This window comes from Neodiprion lecontei, chromosome 7, assembly GCF_021901455.1.
Source record: "Neodiprion lecontei isolate iyNeoLeco1 chromosome 7, iyNeoLeco1.1, whole genome shotgun sequence".
Taxonomy (NCBI): Eukaryota; Metazoa; Arthropoda; class Insecta; order Hymenoptera; family Diprionidae; genus Neodiprion; species Neodiprion lecontei.
The window spans coordinates 1,385,641-1,406,331 of NC_060266.1; the positions used below are offsets into that span (position 1 = coordinate 1,385,641).

Sequence of the window (20,691 nt, forward strand, 5' to 3'; positions counted from 1 at the left end):
TTATCCACCCAATAGAATCAACCAGCCTGTAGATAGGCAATTTCTATTACATTTTGTGATCCACATCAACGTTGATATTTAACATAATTTTCTGTCTTATCAGTTACAATGCTAAAGCGGAGTTTATTTGACTTTCTGTACATTCGTCACAAAAAATTCTACTTTGAAATAATTCATTGAATTTATTACATCGCCGGAAAATTTACCCTTAATTCATTCAATTAAGTAGTATGTTTTCTTTATTTTTCATTGCACGGGGAAACGTTTTAATTGTACACTCAATTTTTATGGATTTCAAGCATTGTGAATAGTGTGAATAGTCAATTGAAATAAGGATAGAAATAGGAACGGATCTGTCGAATTATTGTGAAAAAAGGCAGAAAATCATTTCACAGTTGTAAATGCGACAATTTAATACATATAACACATTCTAACGAAGAAGTTAAACTAGAGGACCTTGTATTATCGGAAAATGTGTCTTCGGACTATGGAATTTTGAATACATCACTTTAGCGACTGCACGTGATTGGTGATGTGAAAAGTGTCAAGTGTGAGAGTATATTATCTATACATAAAAAACGTAATTGTTCAGTGTATCGCATTCCAACAGTTGCCGAAAACATTTCCGTACAATAGCTAACTAATTTCATTTACAAATATTTCTACATTTATTACACAGTTCAAAATATTCTCTACACTGTCTGCCCATGTTTTTTAAACCTATTCGCAGTAAAATATACACCGTGAAAGAATCGTTTCTTCTTTTGATTGCCTCAACTTTTTTAACTTGTCAAGTTATGTACCGAAAATCGAATCATTGTCGTGATAAGAATGAAATAATTTTTATTTCGTATTGATACAGACGGGGAGTAGAAGATATGAATCTACTCGGTAAACATTTGAGAAATAATTTTCCAGAATTATTCCCAGCCAATTACAAAGTAGCGCCAAGGAGATTCTTAAATATTTCGTAGAGTTGTTCGAAAAAAAAAGATTGGTTAGTTTGTTACTTCAGTTCCGTTCGTTGAGCGGCAGCCGATTGAGTTCCAGCGTAAAGGCGACGATGTCGGGATTCTTGGACGAAGTAGATATACCCAGAAAAGAACTTTCAATCAACGATACATTGTTTGCGATTAGTTTGCTGATCCACTAATAAATCTGAAAACAACGATACTTTTCAACCCCAAACAGTTTTCAACGTGTTTGCGGTTCAACGGAAATGTTTGGCTCATGAACATAAAACTTGGACTTAGAAGAACCAGAAACAATTAACTGCATATCTGATGTTAATGACAGTGAAACTTTCGTAATTCCAGGTGTATCAACGATGTCCAAGAGAAGAGTCGTGGCTAACAATCATAACAATCAGGAACATCTTGTAGAAGTGTCAAAATACATCCATGGTCCAGAGTTACCAAGTGTAAGTGAACGGCATGGACTCGAGGACAATGTTGACATGGATATGTCGCGGGTTAAAAAAGGAGTATTTGGTTGCCTGGTACAAACGGGGGTACAGTCACAAAGTCAATATTCATTTGGGATGCTCTCCTCTGCGGGACATGATCCATAATTTCCAGTGAGTCAAAGTGGAAGTCCAAGTGGTCGATCTTCCAAGTTTTCGCCAAACATCTGTAAAAATTTATTTAAGGGTGAAATAATTGTATACCTATTAAACGTGTCTGCATCGAAACTTTACAGAAAAATCGAAAAGGATAGTTCCGATAAAATAAATAGAATTTTATGAACTACATTATTTGTCTGAGTCTGTAATCAAAAATTTTCAAATCCGCGAAAATCTATCTTACAGAATTTCAAAATTCAGAAGGCTAGAATGCAGATAACTCAAAATATAGTCTACATTCGAAAACAGATTTTTGCGAATTTGAAAATTCGCTATTGCAAGCCTTCTATTTTCTAATCTTTGTAAATTTTCATTTTTACCTTATGAAATTGTTATTTGCATACGCAACAATAGAGCAAAAACTGGCAATAAAAAAAAATCTTAGGAAAGGAGTTTCTTCAGTTCCAGTGTTCAGTTAGATTAATTCTAAACTCTGATAATGTTTTCTAAAATCTAAGGGTAAAAAAGTAAAAGTGACAAAATCCAAAAGAACATGACTAAAAACGATCTCATAGGCAAAAAAATAACTAAAAGTTGATATAGTGACGCAATAGCAGCCCAGTTAAGTTCCAGTATGACCTGTTAATACGTGCAGAAAGACATTACAAATTGCATTTCCATAAGGCAGTTAAATGTTTGGTACTTTGTAAATAGCACACATATGCTACTTGTGTCATATGATTACCGGGTTTTGAGTTTAAATCGAATCAACTCGGGTGTATTTAATTCATGAATAAATATTTGAGTTGAAAAATAAACGCACTGAAAATAGATAGAATTTAAAACTGTCCGTTCGAGACAAAATTTTTAGAGTCTATAGTGACAACGATCGGTTGCGCGGAAGGATCTCTCACAGTATGAGAAAAATTTTCGTGACAAATATTTCAGCGCGGTTTAACGATTTTTTAATTTTTTCATATTCTTCTAAGCATTTTCTTTTCTGACACACTTCAAGTCTATCCGCGATCAAATGCTACAAGTAAAAAAATCGTTTCTTATTCTAATCGCCACGATGCTATCAGCTAGTCACGTTTTAACTCTGAAAGCTGAGTATTGCTACGCTCACAATGATAATCCATACTTGAATATGGGCACGAAAACTGCTTACCACTTTATTCACGGCGGTGAAAGACCATACGAAACGATACCAAGTAAGTTACGTTACTTTATGTTACTCCATTATCCTGTATCCCGAACTAATGTTTAACGGTTCAAGAAAAATGAAATAATTGAATTACTTTTAAGACGTTTTGATACTTGAATCTAAAATGTGTCACGCGCGTAGTACGTTATCGAATAACATCGTGTTTGTTCCTACATATCTATCGATTGATCATGGCCTCGAATTATTTCACGCCGGCGAATTGCTTCACAAGTTCTTCATTGCCAACTGTGCAAACAGTAGGAACAACCTTGCTTCAGCAGAGTTTGTCAATCTTTGTGTTTGTATTATCAGCAATTTCAACAGATAAAACGCGTGTCTTATCCGATGCCCGAAATAGCATGAAGCCAGAAATTAATATCGTTCAAACTTATTCACAGACTGCAAGCCGATACAGATATGGATGATGATAAGACACGGAACGAGATATCCGGGAACAAGAGAAATTCGCGGGATGAGGTCACTTCCGAAATTACGAAATCAGATTATTTACAATCACGAAGTACGAGGAAGTAAGTTCTGAAAGATATATCGGGGAAATAATACTTTTCGGTTATCTCGCGGACAAAAGAATCGAGAACGATGAATATTAATCAATGTTGAAAATAATCCGAGATCAACTTTTTCATTCCCGTCTCAACCTCAACGATGTTGAAATTTTTTTTTTTTTTACCTGAAACGCAGGACCAAAGTGGCATATTATTCCCGCTTAACGCATTTGCGGGAAACATGAGGCCATTATTCCCTTGTTACATAATGTACTATTTATAGTCAATGTTATAGCGGGCCGTTTGTGCGCTGACGATTTGGTCAATCTGAAGCGTTGGCGACTAAGTAAATTTATTACATACGAAAACTCCGACCAACTAAACAGACAGGGGATCGAAGATATGAATCTACTCGGCAAACGTATCAGGAATAATTTTCCGGAATTATTTCCACCTGCGGTGACTGAGGTCAAGGCGAGAAATTACAAGGTACGAATGAACGCAGGAATTGAAATACCTTGCGGTGTAGCTTCGGAGGAGAAAGAAGTTGAAGTGAAAAAAAAAAAAAAATGTGGATACTTGATTACCATTTTATTACATTGCTATTTTTATTTTTAGTTCCGTATGGCGCGAGGAGGACGAATGAGTTCGAGCCTGACGGCATTTAGAGATGGACTCTTGAACGGAGTTTACGTTCCAAAAGATGAACTTCCAGCCAACAGCACATTGTGGGTGGTTCGTTTTTGATACTTCGATTAAAAGTTTGGTCGTATTTATGGTATTTATTCGAAAAATCTGGTTTGACGAAGAACCGAGGTTTTTACGTCACAAGTATAACACTCAAGCAGCAAATCCTTTGTACCTGATACGCAAAGGACGCTTTTCTTTTACGTCAATTTTTGGACGCAACTCGACGCTAAGTGATTTCATTGGTCGGATCTAACGGATTAGGCTAACAATACCACTTGGTGTCGTATTGAGTCAGAAAATTCAGAAGAAAACTTGACGAAATGTGGGTTTTGATGAATTTCAGGCATATTCGCGGTGTCCAAAGTGGGAAACGGACGTGGCAAACGATCCAGTGCATCTCAGAGAAGTGACGAACTTCGTCAATGGTCCGGAGTACCAGAATCTGATAACAAGTGTTAGTAAACGACTCGGGTTCCACCGCAATATTAGCGCAGGTATGTCCGCGCATGAAAGAATCGCAAAATAAGATTAGGTGGCAAATTAGTAACCGTGCAATCAGCAAGGGAAAGAAATGAAGGTCAACGAGAATGAAAATTCAGGATATTGGATAATGAAAAAAATTACTATAAATTTGAAATAGTAAATATGTAATTACCAGATACGGTTCGACAAATGTGGCAAATGTGCAGTTACGACCAGGCGTTGAGGGTTACAAAGTTGTCACCTTGGTGCGCCGTTTTTAACGACGAGGAAATGAGGGTCTTCGAATACAGGGACGCCTTGATCGACTACTACAAGCGAGGAAACGCTCACGAATACAACGTCCGATTGGGCTGCCCGCCTCTGCGAGACATGGTCGATAGTTTCCGGTGAGTCTCGGTTGACGTCCAAGTTTCTGCCCGATGGCTGGAAAATAGTAGAAAAATTCAAAATGTAGCGTCGTGGTAAATCTGTCGATGAAAATTTCACAGAAAAATCGAAGGCAACGACGATAGCTACTCGATGGAGCCGAGAGGTGTTTTCAACGTCGGCAGATCGAGAAGCTACCATTTGTTCATGGCTGCTTTAGGCATCGCCAATGATTCCTCGCCTCTACTAGCGAGCGATTTCAAACTTAGGAAAAAATACCTCTGGAACACGACCGAAATTGGATCGTTTGGCGCCAATATCGCGGCCGTATTTTACAAGTGAGTTGAAACGGTCAAGACTCCTTGAATATCACCTGTTTCGGTACTTTTGCCAGGACTCGTCGTACTTCAAGAATGCTTCGAAGGGAAAACGACGATGTTGCTTCAAAGATTCCACCTGCTCTCCGCTTTCTCATACAACGCCGATTATATGTATATTTTCCAGATGCAACGACTCGGCATCGCCTAACAAAGTCAAGTTCTATCAGACTGAAAAACCCGTCGACTACCCGGGATGCGCGGACGGTTTGTGCGACTGGGAGTACTTGAAGAGTAAATTTCGAAAGCAGCTGTCGAGATGTGACGATGTCGACTTTTGTGGTACAATTGTCGCCGAACCGCTGATTGAGACTTTGCCGCCGTCGGAAAAGTTCGTGCTCGTATTCTGTGTCCTGATTCTCCTCTTCCTCAACGCACCGCGTCTGGCAAGGATATTAAGAAAAATTCCACCATGTTGTTACTACAGATGCAGAAGTCGTCCGATGGTGATATTAAATGTATAAAATTTGATCTGTAAGGCCAATTTTTTCGTATTTACCTGATCGATCGAAAGGCGTAAACGACGAACTGAATTTCACATTTGAGTGAAATGTTTTCACACATTTGGTAGTTATTTACACGGGACGAAGTAGCGGATGGCGATGTTTTATACTTGTTTGCGTTGTAACCTGGTGAAGTTTCAGTACGTTCTTGACACGAAAGAAGGCGTTTAACGCAAGTGGCCAAAAGTCACGTTCGAATTCAATGACACATCGGTTGCAAGTGACATTGTCACAGCTTCCGAGTACAAAATTCGTCTTAGTTCATTGATGTGTTCTAATCCCATGATTAGAATCAATTAAGTTTACTCGAATTCGCAATAGACGAGAAAACATTTGAAACCATATATAAACGCGTTGAATATAATTACAATCAAAATAAGTCTGTCTGAAAAAGGAATTCTTACAGTGACAAAGTAAATCCATCATCAAAAAATATTTCATCGCGGATGAAATAGTGATATTATTTCAAGCTATCGCTTACGTGTTGGAAATTTTTCGATATTGTCTATCCGTAATCAAATGTTCCAAGCAAAAGTATTACAGCTGATTTTAATTACCTCGGTTCTATCAACCAGTCAACATTTCTCCCCGGAAACTGATCATTGTTATGCCCGGAATGAAAATCGGTACGTGAAAGTGGGCACAAAAACTGCCTACCACTTTATTCACGGTGGTGAAAGAGGATATAAAACGATACCAAGTAAGTTGCGTCAATATTTCATATTCTTCGCGGAAGCGAACTGAAGTTTTAATGCGACCGTAGATTCGCAACATTTGGACTCATAGTAAGAGTTATATTTTTTGGGGTTAAGAAAGAAACAAAAAAGCAACACCTCTCAAAATGAATTTGATTGGAGAATTGTTCTTCAGAACGCTGGAAAAACGAAATTTGACACAAAAATAAATCTATAATTCAACTTTTGCACATTTCGCGACTCTTAACCACTGAATTTTTGCATAATCCAAATTGATGAAGATGGTTCAAATTCCACTGAAAAATATTCCTCAAACGAAATTATTTCGCCCGAATGTGAAAAAAAAAAAAAAATGTCGATGAGGTGACTATAGTTATGTATTATTAATATAATTTTGTGTGTCTGTATTGAGCGACCGCTGGATATTGATTTTATTTCCACCGTCGAAAATTCTAATTGTATTTTATAGAATACATATAGAAATTCGTAATTTTCTATGGTAAAATACTACGATTTTCCACAATTTTCAACGAACGGCATTTTATCGTACTTTGGCATTTCATTTGGATTTTTCTGCGATATCGGAAGTTGGTTTACGTTACCCTTAACCAGTTGGCAGACCGCTTTCTTTGACATTTGTGTAAACATTGGAAAAAATAAAAAAAATAAAATAAGATAAAAATATAAAATGAAAACGTTTATTTCGTTCGTACCTCAAGACACGCGATACTTGGAAGTAAAATTTTATTGTAAACTTATGTACAGAATGCAAGCCTGTAATGATATGGATGATGATCAGGCACGGAACGCGATATCCTGTTCAGTCGGAAATCAATCAAATGAAATCTCTCTCGATGCTGCAAACTCAGATAATTTACAATCACGAAATACTACGATGTAAGTTCGAAGAGATATATATATATATATATATAAAACTTGATGGTTAACTTTATACAAAAAAAAAAAAAAAAAAAATAAAATAATAACTGACCAAGATGAAACAGTTATTCTTTCTTTTTTGTTTTTTTTTTACTCAATACAGCCGGTCATTTGTGCCCGGAGGATCTGCAGAATCTGAAGCGTTGGCGACTCAGCGAATTCATCACGTATGAAAATTCCGAACTAGTCAATGATCAGGGATTCAAGGACATGAATGAATTTGGCAAACGTATCGGTAATAATTTTCCAGCATTATTTCCACCCTCGGTAACTGAAATTAGTGAAAGAATTTACAAGGTAATGACAAACGAAGGAAAATAAATATTTTATAGGATCGATTTTTTGAAAAAATGTAACATAAATCGAAAAGAAAATCGATACGTGATCGACGTTTCGTTTCATTTTTATTCGCAATTCAGTTCCGTAGGGCAAGTGGAACACGAATGATTACCAGCCTGAAGGCATTTATGGGTGGACTTTTAGGCAGAGACGATATCCCGGAAGAACAACTTGAAGCCAACAGCAGGTTGTGGACGGTTAGTTTCCGAATCTCTGATGAATTGGTAGAAAGTTTTTTTTTTTTTTTTTCACCAACGGTGGTTCAAATCACACGATGCGTAAAGATTCACCGAAAGCAAATTTTTTATCTTCACCGAAGATCAGTTAGAATTTTTGCTCGGTATTCAGAACGTTAATTTGACCATCAACAGTTTTGAAGTGGAAAGCAAAACACACATAGAAAAAGTCCTTTGCAACTTACACGCAGTTAGATGTACACTTGACCTCGACTAGGCTGACGTTTATGAAATGAGAATTTTCCTAAATTTTAGGGTTATTCTCAGTGTCCGAGATGGGAAACGGAAGTGGCAAACAACCCGGAACATCTCACCGAGATAACAAAGTTTTCGAATGGTTCAGAGTATCGGAACATGATATCAAGCGTCAGCGCACGACTTGGATTTCCTCACGATATCAACAAAAGTAAGTGACCCTGTGTTTATACAAATGGCGAAATAATTGTTACATACTGATACGGAGAGTGCAGTTATAACAATTGAAAATGACAGAAATTCAGTGTGAACGATTGAAAAACTTGATGAAAATTTGGAAGTATAATCAATTTGATATAAATATTCAATTATCAGGAATTATTTACCACATGTGGACCATGTGCAGTTACGACATGGCGCTGAACGTCACCAAGTTGTCACCTTGGTGCGCCGTTTTTACCGACGAGGAAATGAGGGTCTTCGAATACAGGGACGCCTTGATCGACTACTACAAGCGAGGAAACGCTCACGAATACAACGTCCGATTGGGCTGCCCGCCTCTGCGAGACATGGTCGATAGTTTCCGGTGAGTCTCGGTTGACGTCCAAGTTTCTGCCCGATGGCTGGAAAATAGTAGAAAAATTCAAAATGTAGCGTCGTGGTAAATCTGTCGATGAAAATTTCACAGAAAAATCGAAGGCAACGACGATAGCTACTCGATGGAGCCGAGAGGTGTTTTCAACGTCGGCAGATCGAGAAGCTACCATTTGTTCATGGCTGCTTTAGGCATCGCCAATGATTCCTCGCCTCTACTAGCGAGCGATTTCAAACTTAGGAAAAAATACCTCTGGAACACGACCGAAATTGGATCGTTTGGCGCCAATATCGCGGCCGTATTTTACAAGTGAGTTGAAACGGTCAAGACTCCTTGAATATCACCTGTTTCGGCACTTTTGCCAGGACTCGTCGTACTTCAAGAATGCTTCGAAGGGAAAACGACGATGTTGCTTCAAAGATTCCACCTGCTCTCCGCTTTCTCATACAACGCCGATCATATGTATATTTTCCAGATGCAACGACTCGGCATCGCCTAACAAAGTCAAGTTCTACCAGACTGAAAAGCCTGTCGACTACCCGGGATGCGTGGACGGTTTGTGCGACTGGGAGTACTTGAAGAGTAAATTTCGAAAGCAGCTGTTGGAGTGCGACAACGTAGACTTCTGTTACAAAACTTCGACCGAACCATCACCGGTTAATTCGCTACCAGTGGCAAAGTTTGTGCTTATATCTTCTGTACTGATTCTCATAATTTTCCGAAAACGGCATATGGTAAGAATGTCCAAGAAATTTCTAGTTTCGTGCAATAGGTGCAGAAATACGAGCCTGATATAATGGTAAAGAAACAAAACCATGCCGTGTCAGCTAGGATAATTTTTAAGTATCATTGATAGATCGAAAGAAGAATAAGTAATAACACCGTAAGAAAATTATCATTAATCTTCCAAATTATAACTTTTGTAAGTAAATTTGGATAAATAAAATACAAAGCAAGTTCACGAGATAATGCAAAAAATCTTGCTCTCTGCATTACCCACAATATCGATCATGGATCCTCTGTCGATAAAACAGAGCTCAACCTTGACGTTGAATTACAATTAATGATTTTTTTACATCAATTCCTTATACCTCGCGTCATTGTTAGCGCTTACTATTCAACTGTCATTACAATAACGATCATAAGTAATATTTTAGAATACAATAAAGAAGAGGAAGAAAAAAAATAATTCGAGGAAAAATCGTAGCGTATTATTCAAGTATTGATATAAAAGTGAACGAATCACGTGTGCGGTATATCACACAGGTGAAATGAAAGTTTATGCGGCACGATTCTCTTCAGTCAACGAGCCAATGAGTTGTTTCGCAACATAGCCGTACGACGCTATTACACATTTATACCATGTTGTGTGCGCTGCACACATCCATACGTCCATTATGCGCGTTAAACACGAGTCAAGACCCGAGCGCAGCAGCAGGATCGTTAAAAACAAGAATCAGCTCTAAACTTTAACGGTAGTTTAGCCTACTGCGGTTTGTCGCTTGCTGATCATTGGCATTCAAACAGACGCAAGCATTGTCTGCATCATTGGGTACAGGAAACGATAATAGAAAAATAAATCAACTAATCAACTAATCAACTGTAACTGAACACAGAGTGAGTTAAATGATGAATCAAAAAAATTTTCGTTTTTCATTTACATGTATGGATATATAGATATTGAAAAATACGTTTTGCATTCGTGATTTTCATTTTATTTTTCTCTTGTCGTTACATATTTAAAAGAATTAATGGAAAATATGAATGATAATGATAACGATCGTTTTCGCAACATCAATATTCAACCGCGAGTCATTTACACCGTCTATAATAATGATAATTAAAGGCATAAGCGTATTACGTATGGTTTAAGAAGACGCGTGAGATCATCATCTCGTCTTTGCTTCGACTATTTATACTGTATATTATGTACAACGTGGTGTTATGGAATAACATGCGTCTTTAATAGTTACAATGGTAAAAGGTAAAAAACAGGCAAAGAAAAAGAGAGAGATATTGCAAAAAAAAGAAAAAAAAGGGATGGAACAAAAAACCATTTCCTTAGTGATATAACTCCCATCATCATCATCATCATGGTTATCTACCTCCCCACTGCTACTATACTAGTTGTAACACTACTTGGTGAGGACACGATAATTGAGTACATGTAGGTAAGATTTTTACACCGTCGCATCACCATTGCGCTAGAGCCGCAAAGTAAGCGCATGAAACAAACTAGCAAGCAGGCAGACAGTCAGTCAGTCAGTCAGTCAGTCAGTCGGTTGGTCGTTGTATAACATTCGTATATAATTTATAGTTAAACGAGTCGCGGAGTGAGTAAAAATAATATAAAATTTTTCAAACGTGACGACTTTCCATTTATATTTATGTGCGTTTTGCAAGAAATTTGTTTATTAATCGCATTTTTTCATATACTAAAATTTTTCAGACGGAGGGCAAAAATGTTGATTGGGTTGAAGGAACTGATCCTGATTTCTCTGACCTTCGGTCAGGCGATTTCAAGAAGTACGGATTACTGCTACGCTGAAAATGATCAGCCCTATTTGAAATTCGGGACAAAAACTGCCTACACCTTTATTCACGGTGCTAAAAGACCCGCCCAGAATATACCGGGTGAGTCAATCGAGAATCATATACTTCAAGTACAATAAAGAATCGTGAAAAAAATAAGATAAAACTTACATTCGCGATTTTTCTTGAGTACACTTACGCGCAACAATAATGACAATATTAACGGTTTCTTTGTATGCATATTTGTTTTTACATCTTCAATCTGTCTTTTTTATCTCGAAACTTCGTAAAATGAAACCGGGAATCGCCGGAGGGAAATTTTTCCACAAGCAACCCGTACAACCGCGACGTAAAACCGGTTGCGGGGGTTTCAGGCGTATTTAATTGGTGGATGGAAAATCAAATATACTGTTCATTCTTCAGTTTTCGTATTCGTATATCGAGATCGTTACTTTAGTATTCAGAGTACATTTTTTTTAAAAATCAAATATCGGTTCTTTGCGAAATCGGTTGATAATACGAATTGAAAATAAATGAATAAATAAATGAATAAAAAAGAATGAAATTTAAAGATAAAATTATTATTCATTCGCAGGTTGTAAACCGCTGCAAATATGGATGCTGACAAGGCCAGGGACCTTGTATCCTGATGCAGAGACGATATCGAAATTGAAAGCTCTGCCTAAACTACGGGATCAAATAACATACAATCACGATACTTTGGGGTGTAAGTTAACATGCAAATTTTTTGAACGATTAATTAACAGATCGAACAACGATCAGGCCTGAAAGAAATTCTGATCGATGTCTGTAACTGCCTTCACTTTATTCGACAGATGGCCACTTGTGCGATCTTGATTTAGAGAACCTGAGAATTTGGCGCATAGACTCGGCAATGACGATGGAAAAGGCTGAGAATCTTGTTCCGCAGGGAACGGAGGACTTAGTGTTGTTGGCTAGGAGACTGAAAACGCATTTGCCTGAACTATTTCCACCAACTGTGAGTGACGTCAGCGAGAGAAATTACAAGGTGAGAGTGAGTTTAGGCCATTTAATTGGATGGATTTCGGTTGCGAAAACTAGCTAACTTGACAAACTGTGTCAAGTTTTACCGCTAAACGTCTAAAATATGAATAATTTTGACAGGTTTGCGATGTTGCCGTCTCATAAAAATTTTATGACACGATTCTGCCCGAATCATTTGAATACTTTTCAGATTCCAATTTAACAATTTTAAGCGTCCGAGATAGAAACAGAATTTGCCTAAAGATCCTAAAGCAAATTTTTCGCGTTTTCAAATCGCAGTCGTTGCATTTGAGGTTGATAGTACGAGTCGAAGTTAGGTTAGAATTGATGTGCCGATTAGTCTTACCCATAATTTATCTGGCAGGCGATTTTCGGTGACCTGGAGAGCCTTTGAATATCGCGGATGCTTCACACGGGAATACAGACGGATATTTTTCACTTGCAACAGTTAATTTCATCACTTTAACGCACTTTATCGTAACAAAAAGAGTCCAAGAGTGACAAAACATTTGAAAACATTATTTGTAGAAGCCAAGCAACGTACTGCGTGAGCTCGTGAAGTTAGCCGCGGTTCGACGGCGCTGGTTTATGGTGGAAAGACGCGCGGTTTTTTTTTTACTGTTTAAACATAAAATTGAGAACAAACTTTTAAGGTTTAACGAAAATACATTCTGAAATCATTTCGCTAATGGCATGATTGATGTAGATTACAAAATTTATTGAATTTTCGAAGCTATCGATTTCCGAAAAATTTTCATGAGAATACGAAACGAAAATTTATAATGTATTTGCTCAATCCTCGAAGACGATATCATTCAATTTATTATTCAAATCCTACCCCATTGATTATTGACGAATTTTTATTCTCTGATGACTGATCTGTGACTCGAAAAGAAAATCTTGAATATTCTTAAGTTTTAACGAAAGTGAAATAAATTCGTACCTTCAATCCATAATCGCGGTTTTTTCTGTTTCAGTTCCGTTCAACGGCTGGAGAAAAGACGTCCAGTAGCCTGAAGGCATTTATGTCGGGACTCTTTGACCAATGGCAAATGCCCCCGACGGAGGCGCCGATGAACAATACTCAGTTCGCGGTTTGTCTCCAGTGCACGTTAATCCTGAGAAAAATGAATATGCATATTTGAGGTACGCTTGCGATTGATAATTGCATCGAATTTCAGTCTCACCTGACTTGTCCAGAGTGGAGAGACGAGGTTTCCAACAACCCCGAAGCCATGATCGAGGTGACCAGATTCAAGTCCAGCCCTGAGTACCAGAATCTCCTCACAAACGTCAGCCGTCGGCTTGGTTTCCGGAACAACATTACCGAAGGTGTTGTTTTTGCCTGAAAACAGGATAAATCGAACGCTTATCATTGCCGTTATAAAAGACAGCCAAAAGAATAACCAGAAGAATCGCAAAAATCATTGAGAAATAGGAGTATGAATGAATTACCAATGCAAAAATTGTCTCACCTTAGCTTCGCTGAATGCGATGTACGACATGTGCCGCTACGAGAAGGCTTGGACACTGGATGCGATCTCGGCATGGTGCGCAGTCTTCAGTTTGGAGGAGCTCAAGATCCTCGAATATAGGGACGACTTGACCGAGTACTACAAGTACGGGTATGGCAACAAGGTGAATCTCCGCATGGGTTGTTCGCTGCTGCAGGATATGTTCAGGCAATTCAAGTGAGTTCCGAGAGCTGCTCCCGGGGTCTTCAGAGTCGTTATTTCCACCCATGGTTAAAATTTTCAGGAAACTAGAGAGCGGCGACAACGCGAGCGAACCCAAAGGAGTGTTCAGCGTGGTGGAATTGGGAACTTTGGAGCTGTTTATTGCGGCGATGAGATTCGCAGAGGATTCCACGCCTCTGCTGGCGAGCAATTATCAGTCAATGAGTAAACGTCTGTGGAGAACGTCGGAGATCGGATCGTTCGCTGCGAATATACAGGCGGTATTTTACAGGTGAAATGAATTCCGTGTGTTCGAAATTTGAAACTTGGGACCTGGTCGTGTGACATTTCGGCTTCTGCAATGATTTTTCTTTCAGATGCGATGTTCCCGAGGATCCAAACAAAGTGATATTCTACATGGGAGAAAAGCCGGTACCTTACACGGGGTGCAAGGTCGGCCTCTGTGACTGGGACGACTTGAAAAGCAGATTTGCCAAAACTTTGTCCGATTGCGAGTCCAACTTCTGCAATGCAAACAGCGCCTTTTCGTCGCTAGTTGTGCCTACAGTGTTGCTCTGGCTCGGGTTGCCGGCGCTAGCTTTGTCCAGCCATTGATGGCTTCAGGATGATCATTTTTTTATTTAATCATCAGTATACTTTATTTTATTTATTAGGTTAAATTTCTATCGCTTTTACAAACTGATCATGAATAGATCTTGTAGGCTTGTTATTGTAGTACGTAAGTGACCAACTAATGTTCCGTCCCAATATCCGTCCACTTTTCAACGACAAATATGTTTTTCCATTATTTTACAACTGACGTCATTTGACAGATGTAGAACAAGTTTAGCAAGTTTAAAATCGGCAAGGTTTTTTATTTGTATTCGCTTTTTAGAGTATTTCATAACTGTTGTATAACACGATTATCAGTACTGTAAATAAACAATGACGAAGTAGAAATTCGAATGAGATTATAGCTGTAATACACTAGTGCCATGAAATACAAATAGTAAAATAAAATCTAACAAATCTACGGTACCGTTATCAAGTTCGAACCTTTCGCACATAATTTTATTTCGAGTTTATCAGTCCTGCGCTCGCAGCAAATTCTTGCAAACATAAAACACACGATATTATACAATAAAGACATATTGAAAGTAGATCGAGCAGCACTCTGACCTATGGAGCAGATACTGCGCTGAGGTTATCAAAAAAACGAGAATATTTTCAAATAGATTTCTTCACTCAGTGTTGCAAGACGTGTCACAAACACTCTCTGTGAGAAGGGATAGTTAAGCTGCGAATTCTGAACGACTGGGCGTGAAATAGAATAGAAAACTTTCAATTTGCCATTGACAATCGTTCAAAGAATAACATAGAGTTGTGAGGAAGTCGGGAAAAATGATAGAAGCTTGGACGACTTTAGTCGCCTCGGCGTTAGTCGCCCTGACTATAATCTACTACTATGGTTTCCGCGGTTTGGATTACTTCAAGAATAGAGGGATTCCGTATCTACCGCCGATACCTTTGCTGGGTAATATGGCACAAGTTTTCTTCGGCAGGAAGAGTCTCACGGATACAATTTTGCACGCCTACAATTACAATCGCGATGCAAAGTACGTAGGATTCTTCGACTTCGCAAGCCCTGTCGTCCTCCTCAGAGATCCAGAGCTCATCAGGTTGATCGCAATAAAGAACTTTGAGAATTTTCCGGATCACAAAATGTTCGCCCAAGAAGTACCCGATTCGTTCTTCAAGGAGAGCCTCTTCGGGCTGCAAGGCGAGCGTTGGAAAGATACGAGGACGCTGTTGAGCCCCTCCTTTACATCAAGTAAAATGAAAACTATATTCAAACTGGTGAAGGAATGCACAGTAAATTTGGTAAGGCACTTGAAAACGCGGGGTGACGATTCGAACGTCTTCGACATGAGGAACATTCTGGCAAGGTACACGAACGACGTGATACTAACATCAGCGTTTGGCATAAGCATGGATTCGCTCGCAGAGCCAGAAAACGAGTTTTACTTAATGGGTGGAAAAGCGTCAAACTTTGATGGCATAAGGTCGACAAAATTATTCGTGCTTCGGATGTTTCCACGCCTAGCAAAACTCTTCAAAGTAAGACTGTTCGACGACAAGATAGTCGGTTTCTACAACGACGTAATCAAAACGTCGGTCACGACAAGGGACGCAAGAGGAATTTACCGCCCTGACATGCTCCAGCTGATGATGCAGGCGAGGAATAAAGACGACAGTCTCAAATTGACGGTCAAAGAGATGACGGCTCACGCCTTCTTATTCTACTTAGGCGGGTTCGACACGGTTTCCGTGCTAATGACTTTCGCCGTCCACGAGATCACCGTGAATCCGGACGTGCAGGAGAAGCTTCAAGCAGAGGTCGATCGGGTTGTGGAAGAATGCGACGGCGACGTGACCTACGAGGCTCTGCACGCCATGCGGTATCTGGACGCTGTCGTCAATGAGACCCTGCGCCTTCATACGCCTGCGACGCTGATCGACAGAGTTTGCAGAGAGAAATTCGAACTTCCGCCAGCGCTGCCAGGGCTGAATCCATTCGTCGTCGAACCTGGAGTATCTCTGTGGTTTCCGACCTCAGCATTGCAGAGAGATGCGGAATATTTTTCTGACCCTGAGAAATTCGATCCTGAAAGATTCAACGACGCTAATAAGTCCTCAGTCGATTCCATGACTTACATCCCCTTCGGGGTTGGACCCCGTATGTGCATCGGGAACAGATTTGCCCTTATGGAAACAAAGTTAGTCTTGTTCGAACTGATGGCAAATTTCAACATTGTGCCGTGCAGTAAAACGGAGAGTTCGATAAAAGTGAGTGCTTCGAGTTTTGTATTTCGGCCTGAGGGCGCAGTTTGGCTGAAAATTGAACCCAGAAATCATCAATAGGTTTAAAGATGGTAAAAAGGAAATCAGTTTTATTGTACGATAGAAAAGAGCAGGGAATAATAATTTTGAAGCTATAATTTTGGAAGCGTACCCACTTGAAAATTTTTCTGCTTCTATCGTCAATTGACTTCTTCGCTGGTAGGCCATTAAAAATTTGACTTTAGCTACGGTCTGAAAATATGTAAAACGAGGCACGTGTCAAAGTTGCACATGAAGAACTTGCAAATTTGCAACTAGAATATAAAATCTACAGATATTAATATATGAAATTATATTCTGATAGAATAAAAAAAAAATGTATATACAAACACAGCCGTTCCAATTTAATATAATAATTCGTCTTATAAAAATTAAATTGTGTACGTGTAATCTTAGAAATTGAACTATGCAGCTCGCACATGTTACGCTACAGTCGATCCTGATACCGACGCATTTAATGATAAATTAACCCGATAATAACGATAATAATGACAATATTGGAGTCAGTAACACCAGTAACAATGATAGAGTGTAGAAAATTCATCTCTTTGTTTCTTCTTGATACGAACCATATCAAAGAATACTCTCCCGTTATAAATAAATAGTTTTACGTACAATAATTACTGACAGGAGTTGCAGTGGCGGCAGTAAGATCAACACTTTCTTCGACTGACAATGATCTTCGATGATACGATTGACATCTGAAAATACGATAAATCGTTTGTTAAAACGTGTGTATGGGTAAAATTTTAAAGACACCTGAGGTCATTGCGAGAAATGAGCGAGAAAGGGAAAAAGAGAGTGAAAGAAATAAAGAAATTATGTAAATATTTAACGGAGTATAAATCAGTTTGACAATTCAGTTTACCCACAGTTCCGGCCAACCAAAATCCTTCTTCCCCTTCTTGTCCTTTTTTTTGCCCCTCAAACGCTTTCTGTTATCAATTTATTCACGTACCAGCCTAGGTCACGTTGTCTCGGACGATTTTCTAGGCCTGTTAGTTTTTTTCTGCTTGGCATTTTCGGCGGAGCTGTCGTTATCGGATACCGAGGAATCTCTCAGGGTTTTTCTACCTCGGCCTACGTTTCTCTCCTCGTTTTCAGAGCCGATCGATTCCCTGTTTGATTTTCGCCTTTGTCGCTGGGGTGGCTGATTGTGAGGCTCCATTGCCTCTCTTAGGTGCTTTCGCTTTGCTTCCCATAACATTTCCTGCCGCTGAGCAATTTCCGGATGCCTGGAAACATGGATAAAATCCATACAGATTTATTCTCATCTCGCAAACGTTTAATATGACACCTAATCAATCTGTTGTATCATCGGATTTTACCTATCTAAGAAATCTTGATTGCGAGGCAAGATTAGAGACCATCCTTTTTTTGTTTGATGACGGGCAAGATTTGTAAATATTTCAGACACCTCTTCGGACGGCAATTTTACAACTGAAGATATGGTCTTGCGATCGATATGTTGGGATTCGGTGAACGCCAAAAGCTGGGGAAAAAATATTTTATATCATCCTCGCTTACAAGCAATCGATAATCAACTTGAAAGACAATAAAACCTGGCATAGTCTTAGTGATTACGTACGACATAATCCCGTGCTCGACACATCAAGTCGGAGGGGATCCCGTTGTGCGCGGAAACTGTGTCTTTTGGATAAACCAGCTCGCTGTTTACGATCCAATTTCCTTGAACCAACACTGCTACTTGTTGAAGGTACTTCAAAACGGTGGCAGGATCGTGACCGCTGGAGAGAAGAATTCGCAGCTGGGAGAATGCCATGACTTTTGCTGTATTGATTGAAAAAATCACGTTGACGATATTGACGACAAGTAAGTAGCGTATTTATAAACTAAAATTTCGCAAGATTACCAAAATACTTGTGAGAAATTATTTTTGCTTGTCAAATTACCATCTTTCACGAATATTCGTATTTGATCGAGAAGCGGCAGTGTGCGAATATATTTCAGAGACATGGTCGGGTTGGGATCTGCAGCCTTCACGATTTCATCCTCTTTCGGCGGTGGAACCAAAAGTGAGAGGTACTTTTCACTAGTTAGATTTAGAGTATTGACAGAGTCCTCGTTTGAAGTAGAAATCATTTCCATCCTGGTCAACTGAGCAAAGAAAAAATAATTAAAATAACGTCTAACACCAACAATGATCTATAATTAGAACAAATAATTTATTTCAACAGCCTGATCCTCACCTCTGCCTTTCCAGTAGTGGGTTTAACATATTCTGTGTGAACCCACTGCTCCTCTAAACTCTTTTTAGTGTGATGTTGAAACGACTGTTCCCGCATTTTTTTCAAGAACTCTGGCTCCTGTCTGGCAAACGTCACATTCACCTGCTTGACACTCTCCTCCTCGTCTTCAGCCTCTGCAGGAGGAAGAGTACGGTATTAGCACAGAGTTTCTGTGCCATCAGCTAGCTAAAAAAGCATAAGTTTACCTTCGCCCGCCACTTTAGCCTCGTCCTTTACTCTCTTGTCGCTCTTGTCCAGGTAATGGAATTGCGGACGCATTTGAACCACGCCTTTCAGTGGCGTTAGGTGTAGTTCTCCGTCTAGGAATACCCCGACGGCGTAGTTTGAACAGTCAGGAAGGGCACGCATAGAATGAAGAACTGTCTTGTCCATAATGTGACTGAAAACCCAAAATAAAATACCAGTATCAATATAAGGCTAAGCTAAGAACTAACCTAAATTATTTTCATACGAATTGACCAAACAAATCAGTCGACAAGTCTAATTGAAAAAAAAAGCTTATACGTAGTAATCACACAAACAATATGATCGAACCGATCTCTTGTACCTGTCGAAAGCTCGTTCGCCTTCCTGGTCATGTTTCAGAGCTCCGTCAACATTAAGGGCGATCTGTTCCCCCTTGCTGTGATCGTAATTGACATTGTCGGTGTCGAGGGAAACCTCGAGTCGCACTTCCTGATTTTCCGGCTTTATGGAGGACTTGGAGATGTTAAGATTGTCGAAACCACTGCGCGACGACCGCAGCGGGTATTGGAAGATGAAAAGCTTCTCAGCGAGGGTTTTCGACAGGAATACAGGAATCTGGGTGATCGCAGAATTGGTGAAATGAACAGGCCAATGATTGCTGAATTAATCTTCAAAGTAAAGGCAAGCATGAATTGCGCTTAACCTCACCTCCTTGACGACCGGGTCGGAAGCGCCGACCTCTGCCATCGCGAAATCGCTGTGTTTGTCGACCAGGAATTTTACTGCGTCCTGATTCCCCTCACAAATGGATTTCGATGCCGATCAGAAGGTCAATTCATTTCCGTAGACGCCGAAAGTTTCCGACTTGGCTAAGCTGCTCCTAAACTTCCGACGCTGATTGTGGAGAATGTGACATAACCTATCTAATGGAGATAATTGGACAGCTGGGTAATGGCGGTTTTGCGTTACCACTTATTTCGTGAGTTATCCCACAACGGACCTAGCGCTGCATTACCTGAAGCTTTACTGACGGGTCACGTGGAGGTGACAGCCTATCAGAAATAAATTTAATCTCATGGTACAGCGTGGGAAAGTTTTAATGCATACGCCTCGTGAATAAAATTACAGAAATGCACTAACGAATTTGGTTTATGAGTTCGACGAATTGGTTCATGAGTTTTTAGTTCACCATTTACGATTTACCTCTGTTGGAGTTTACTGTACTTATAAGGGTAAATTTTATACTGGAAATGAATATGAATGTAAATCTATTTCCTCTATTTTCTTACAAGAACAACAAAATCCCATACGTGGTCCACGTACTGTCAGTTCCGTCACTTTTACTCTATACATATATATATATATATATACCGTGAGCCACGTGATTCGTTAGTTCCATTTAGGGTGCGTT

The 20,691-nt window shown here is 39.3% G+C and overlaps 4 protein-coding genes and 1 long non-coding RNA gene across 23 annotated transcripts; 3 read left to right on the forward strand and 2 right to left on the reverse strand.

Annotated features, from left to right (window-relative positions):
• Window positions 1-826: 826 nt before the first annotated feature.
• LOC124295376 lies at window positions 827-13,327 on the reverse strand. 2 transcript variants are annotated; one of them, XR_006905323.1, is made up of 5 exons: window positions 13,191-13,322; window positions 12,594-12,865; window positions 8,481-8,717; window positions 4,617-4,867; window positions 827-1,629 (listed from the first exon to the last, which is right to left on the reverse strand). It is a non-coding gene; the product is annotated as an uncharacterized LOC124295376 (long non-coding RNA). The 2 variants fall into 2 exon arrangements; XR_006905324.1 differs by lacking the exon at window positions 12,594-12,865 and having other exon boundaries at window positions 13,191-13,327.
• LOC107220593 (multiple inositol polyphosphate phosphatase 1-like) lies at window positions 2,460-9,683 on the forward strand. Of its 5 annotated transcripts, none has more exons than XM_046745240.1 (8): window positions 2,460-2,772; window positions 3,164-3,295; window positions 3,555-3,760; window positions 3,890-4,006; window positions 4,305-4,455; window positions 4,620-4,830; window positions 4,933-5,148; window positions 9,165-9,683. In XM_046745240.1, exons 1-8 carry the CDS (start codon window positions 2,592-2,594, stop codon window positions 9,484-9,486), a joined length of 1,536 nt encoding a protein of 511 aa, XP_046601196.1. In that variant the 5' UTR covers window positions 2,460-2,591; the 3' UTR covers window positions 9,487-9,683. The 5 variants fall into 5 exon arrangements, with proteins under 5 accessions (XP_046601196.1, XP_046601195.1, XP_015514737.2 ...); XM_046745239.1 differs by lacking the exon at window positions 9,165-9,683 and adding an exon at window positions 5,315-5,658; XM_015659251.2 differs by lacking the exon at window positions 9,165-9,683 and adding an exon at window positions 5,315-5,658 and having other exon boundaries at window positions 3,567-3,760.
• Window positions 9,962-14,889, forward strand: LOC107220603 (multiple inositol polyphosphate phosphatase 1). 5 transcript variants are annotated; one of them, XM_015659262.2, is made up of 9 exons: window positions 9,962-10,306; window positions 11,139-11,323; window positions 11,817-11,948; window positions 12,058-12,251; window positions 13,225-13,341; window positions 13,429-13,579; window positions 13,728-13,938; window positions 14,006-14,215; window positions 14,301-14,889. In XM_015659262.2, the coding sequence occupies exons 2-9, from the start codon at window positions 11,152-11,154 to the stop codon at window positions 14,536-14,538; spliced, it is 1,425 nt and encodes a 474-aa protein (XP_015514748.1). In that variant the 5' UTR covers window positions 9,962-10,306; window positions 11,139-11,151; the 3' UTR covers window positions 14,539-14,889. The 5 variants fall into 5 exon arrangements, with proteins under 5 accessions (XP_015514748.1, XP_046601198.1, XP_046601201.1 ...); XM_046745242.1 differs by lacking the exon at window positions 9,962-10,306 and adding an exon at window positions 10,768-10,856; XM_046745245.1 differs by lacking the exon at window positions 9,962-10,306 and adding an exon at window positions 10,873-10,906.
• LOC107220612 (DNA-directed RNA polymerase III subunit RPC5) lies at window positions 14,807-20,630 on the reverse strand. Of its 10 annotated transcripts, none has more exons than XR_006905320.1 (10): window positions 19,989-20,630; window positions 19,642-19,895; window positions 19,280-19,473; window positions 19,035-19,207; window positions 18,738-18,942; window positions 18,413-18,615; window positions 18,153-18,316; window positions 17,783-18,059; window positions 17,440-17,525; window positions 14,807-16,588 (listed from the first exon to the last, which is right to left on the reverse strand). XR_006905320.1 is itself a non-coding variant. In XM_046745246.1 (9 exons), the coding sequence occupies exons 1-8, from the start codon at window positions 20,025-20,027 to the stop codon at window positions 17,792-17,794; spliced, it is 1,500 nt and encodes a 499-aa protein (XP_046601202.1). In that variant the 5' UTR covers window positions 20,028-20,630; the 3' UTR covers window positions 17,148-17,525; window positions 17,783-17,791. The 10 variants fall into 10 exon arrangements, 1 of the variants encoding a protein (XP_046601202.1); XR_006905319.1 differs by having other exon boundaries at window positions 17,697-18,059; XR_006905317.1 differs by having other exon boundaries at window positions 17,693-18,059.
• On the forward strand, window positions 15,325-17,659 carry LOC107220602 (cytochrome P450 9e2). The gene has a single exon (XM_015659261.2). The coding sequence runs from the start codon at window positions 15,325-15,327 to the stop codon at window positions 16,843-16,845; it is 1,521 nt and encodes a 506-aa protein (XP_015514747.1). The 3' UTR covers window positions 16,846-17,659.
• Window positions 20,631-20,691: the final 61 nt, after the last annotated feature.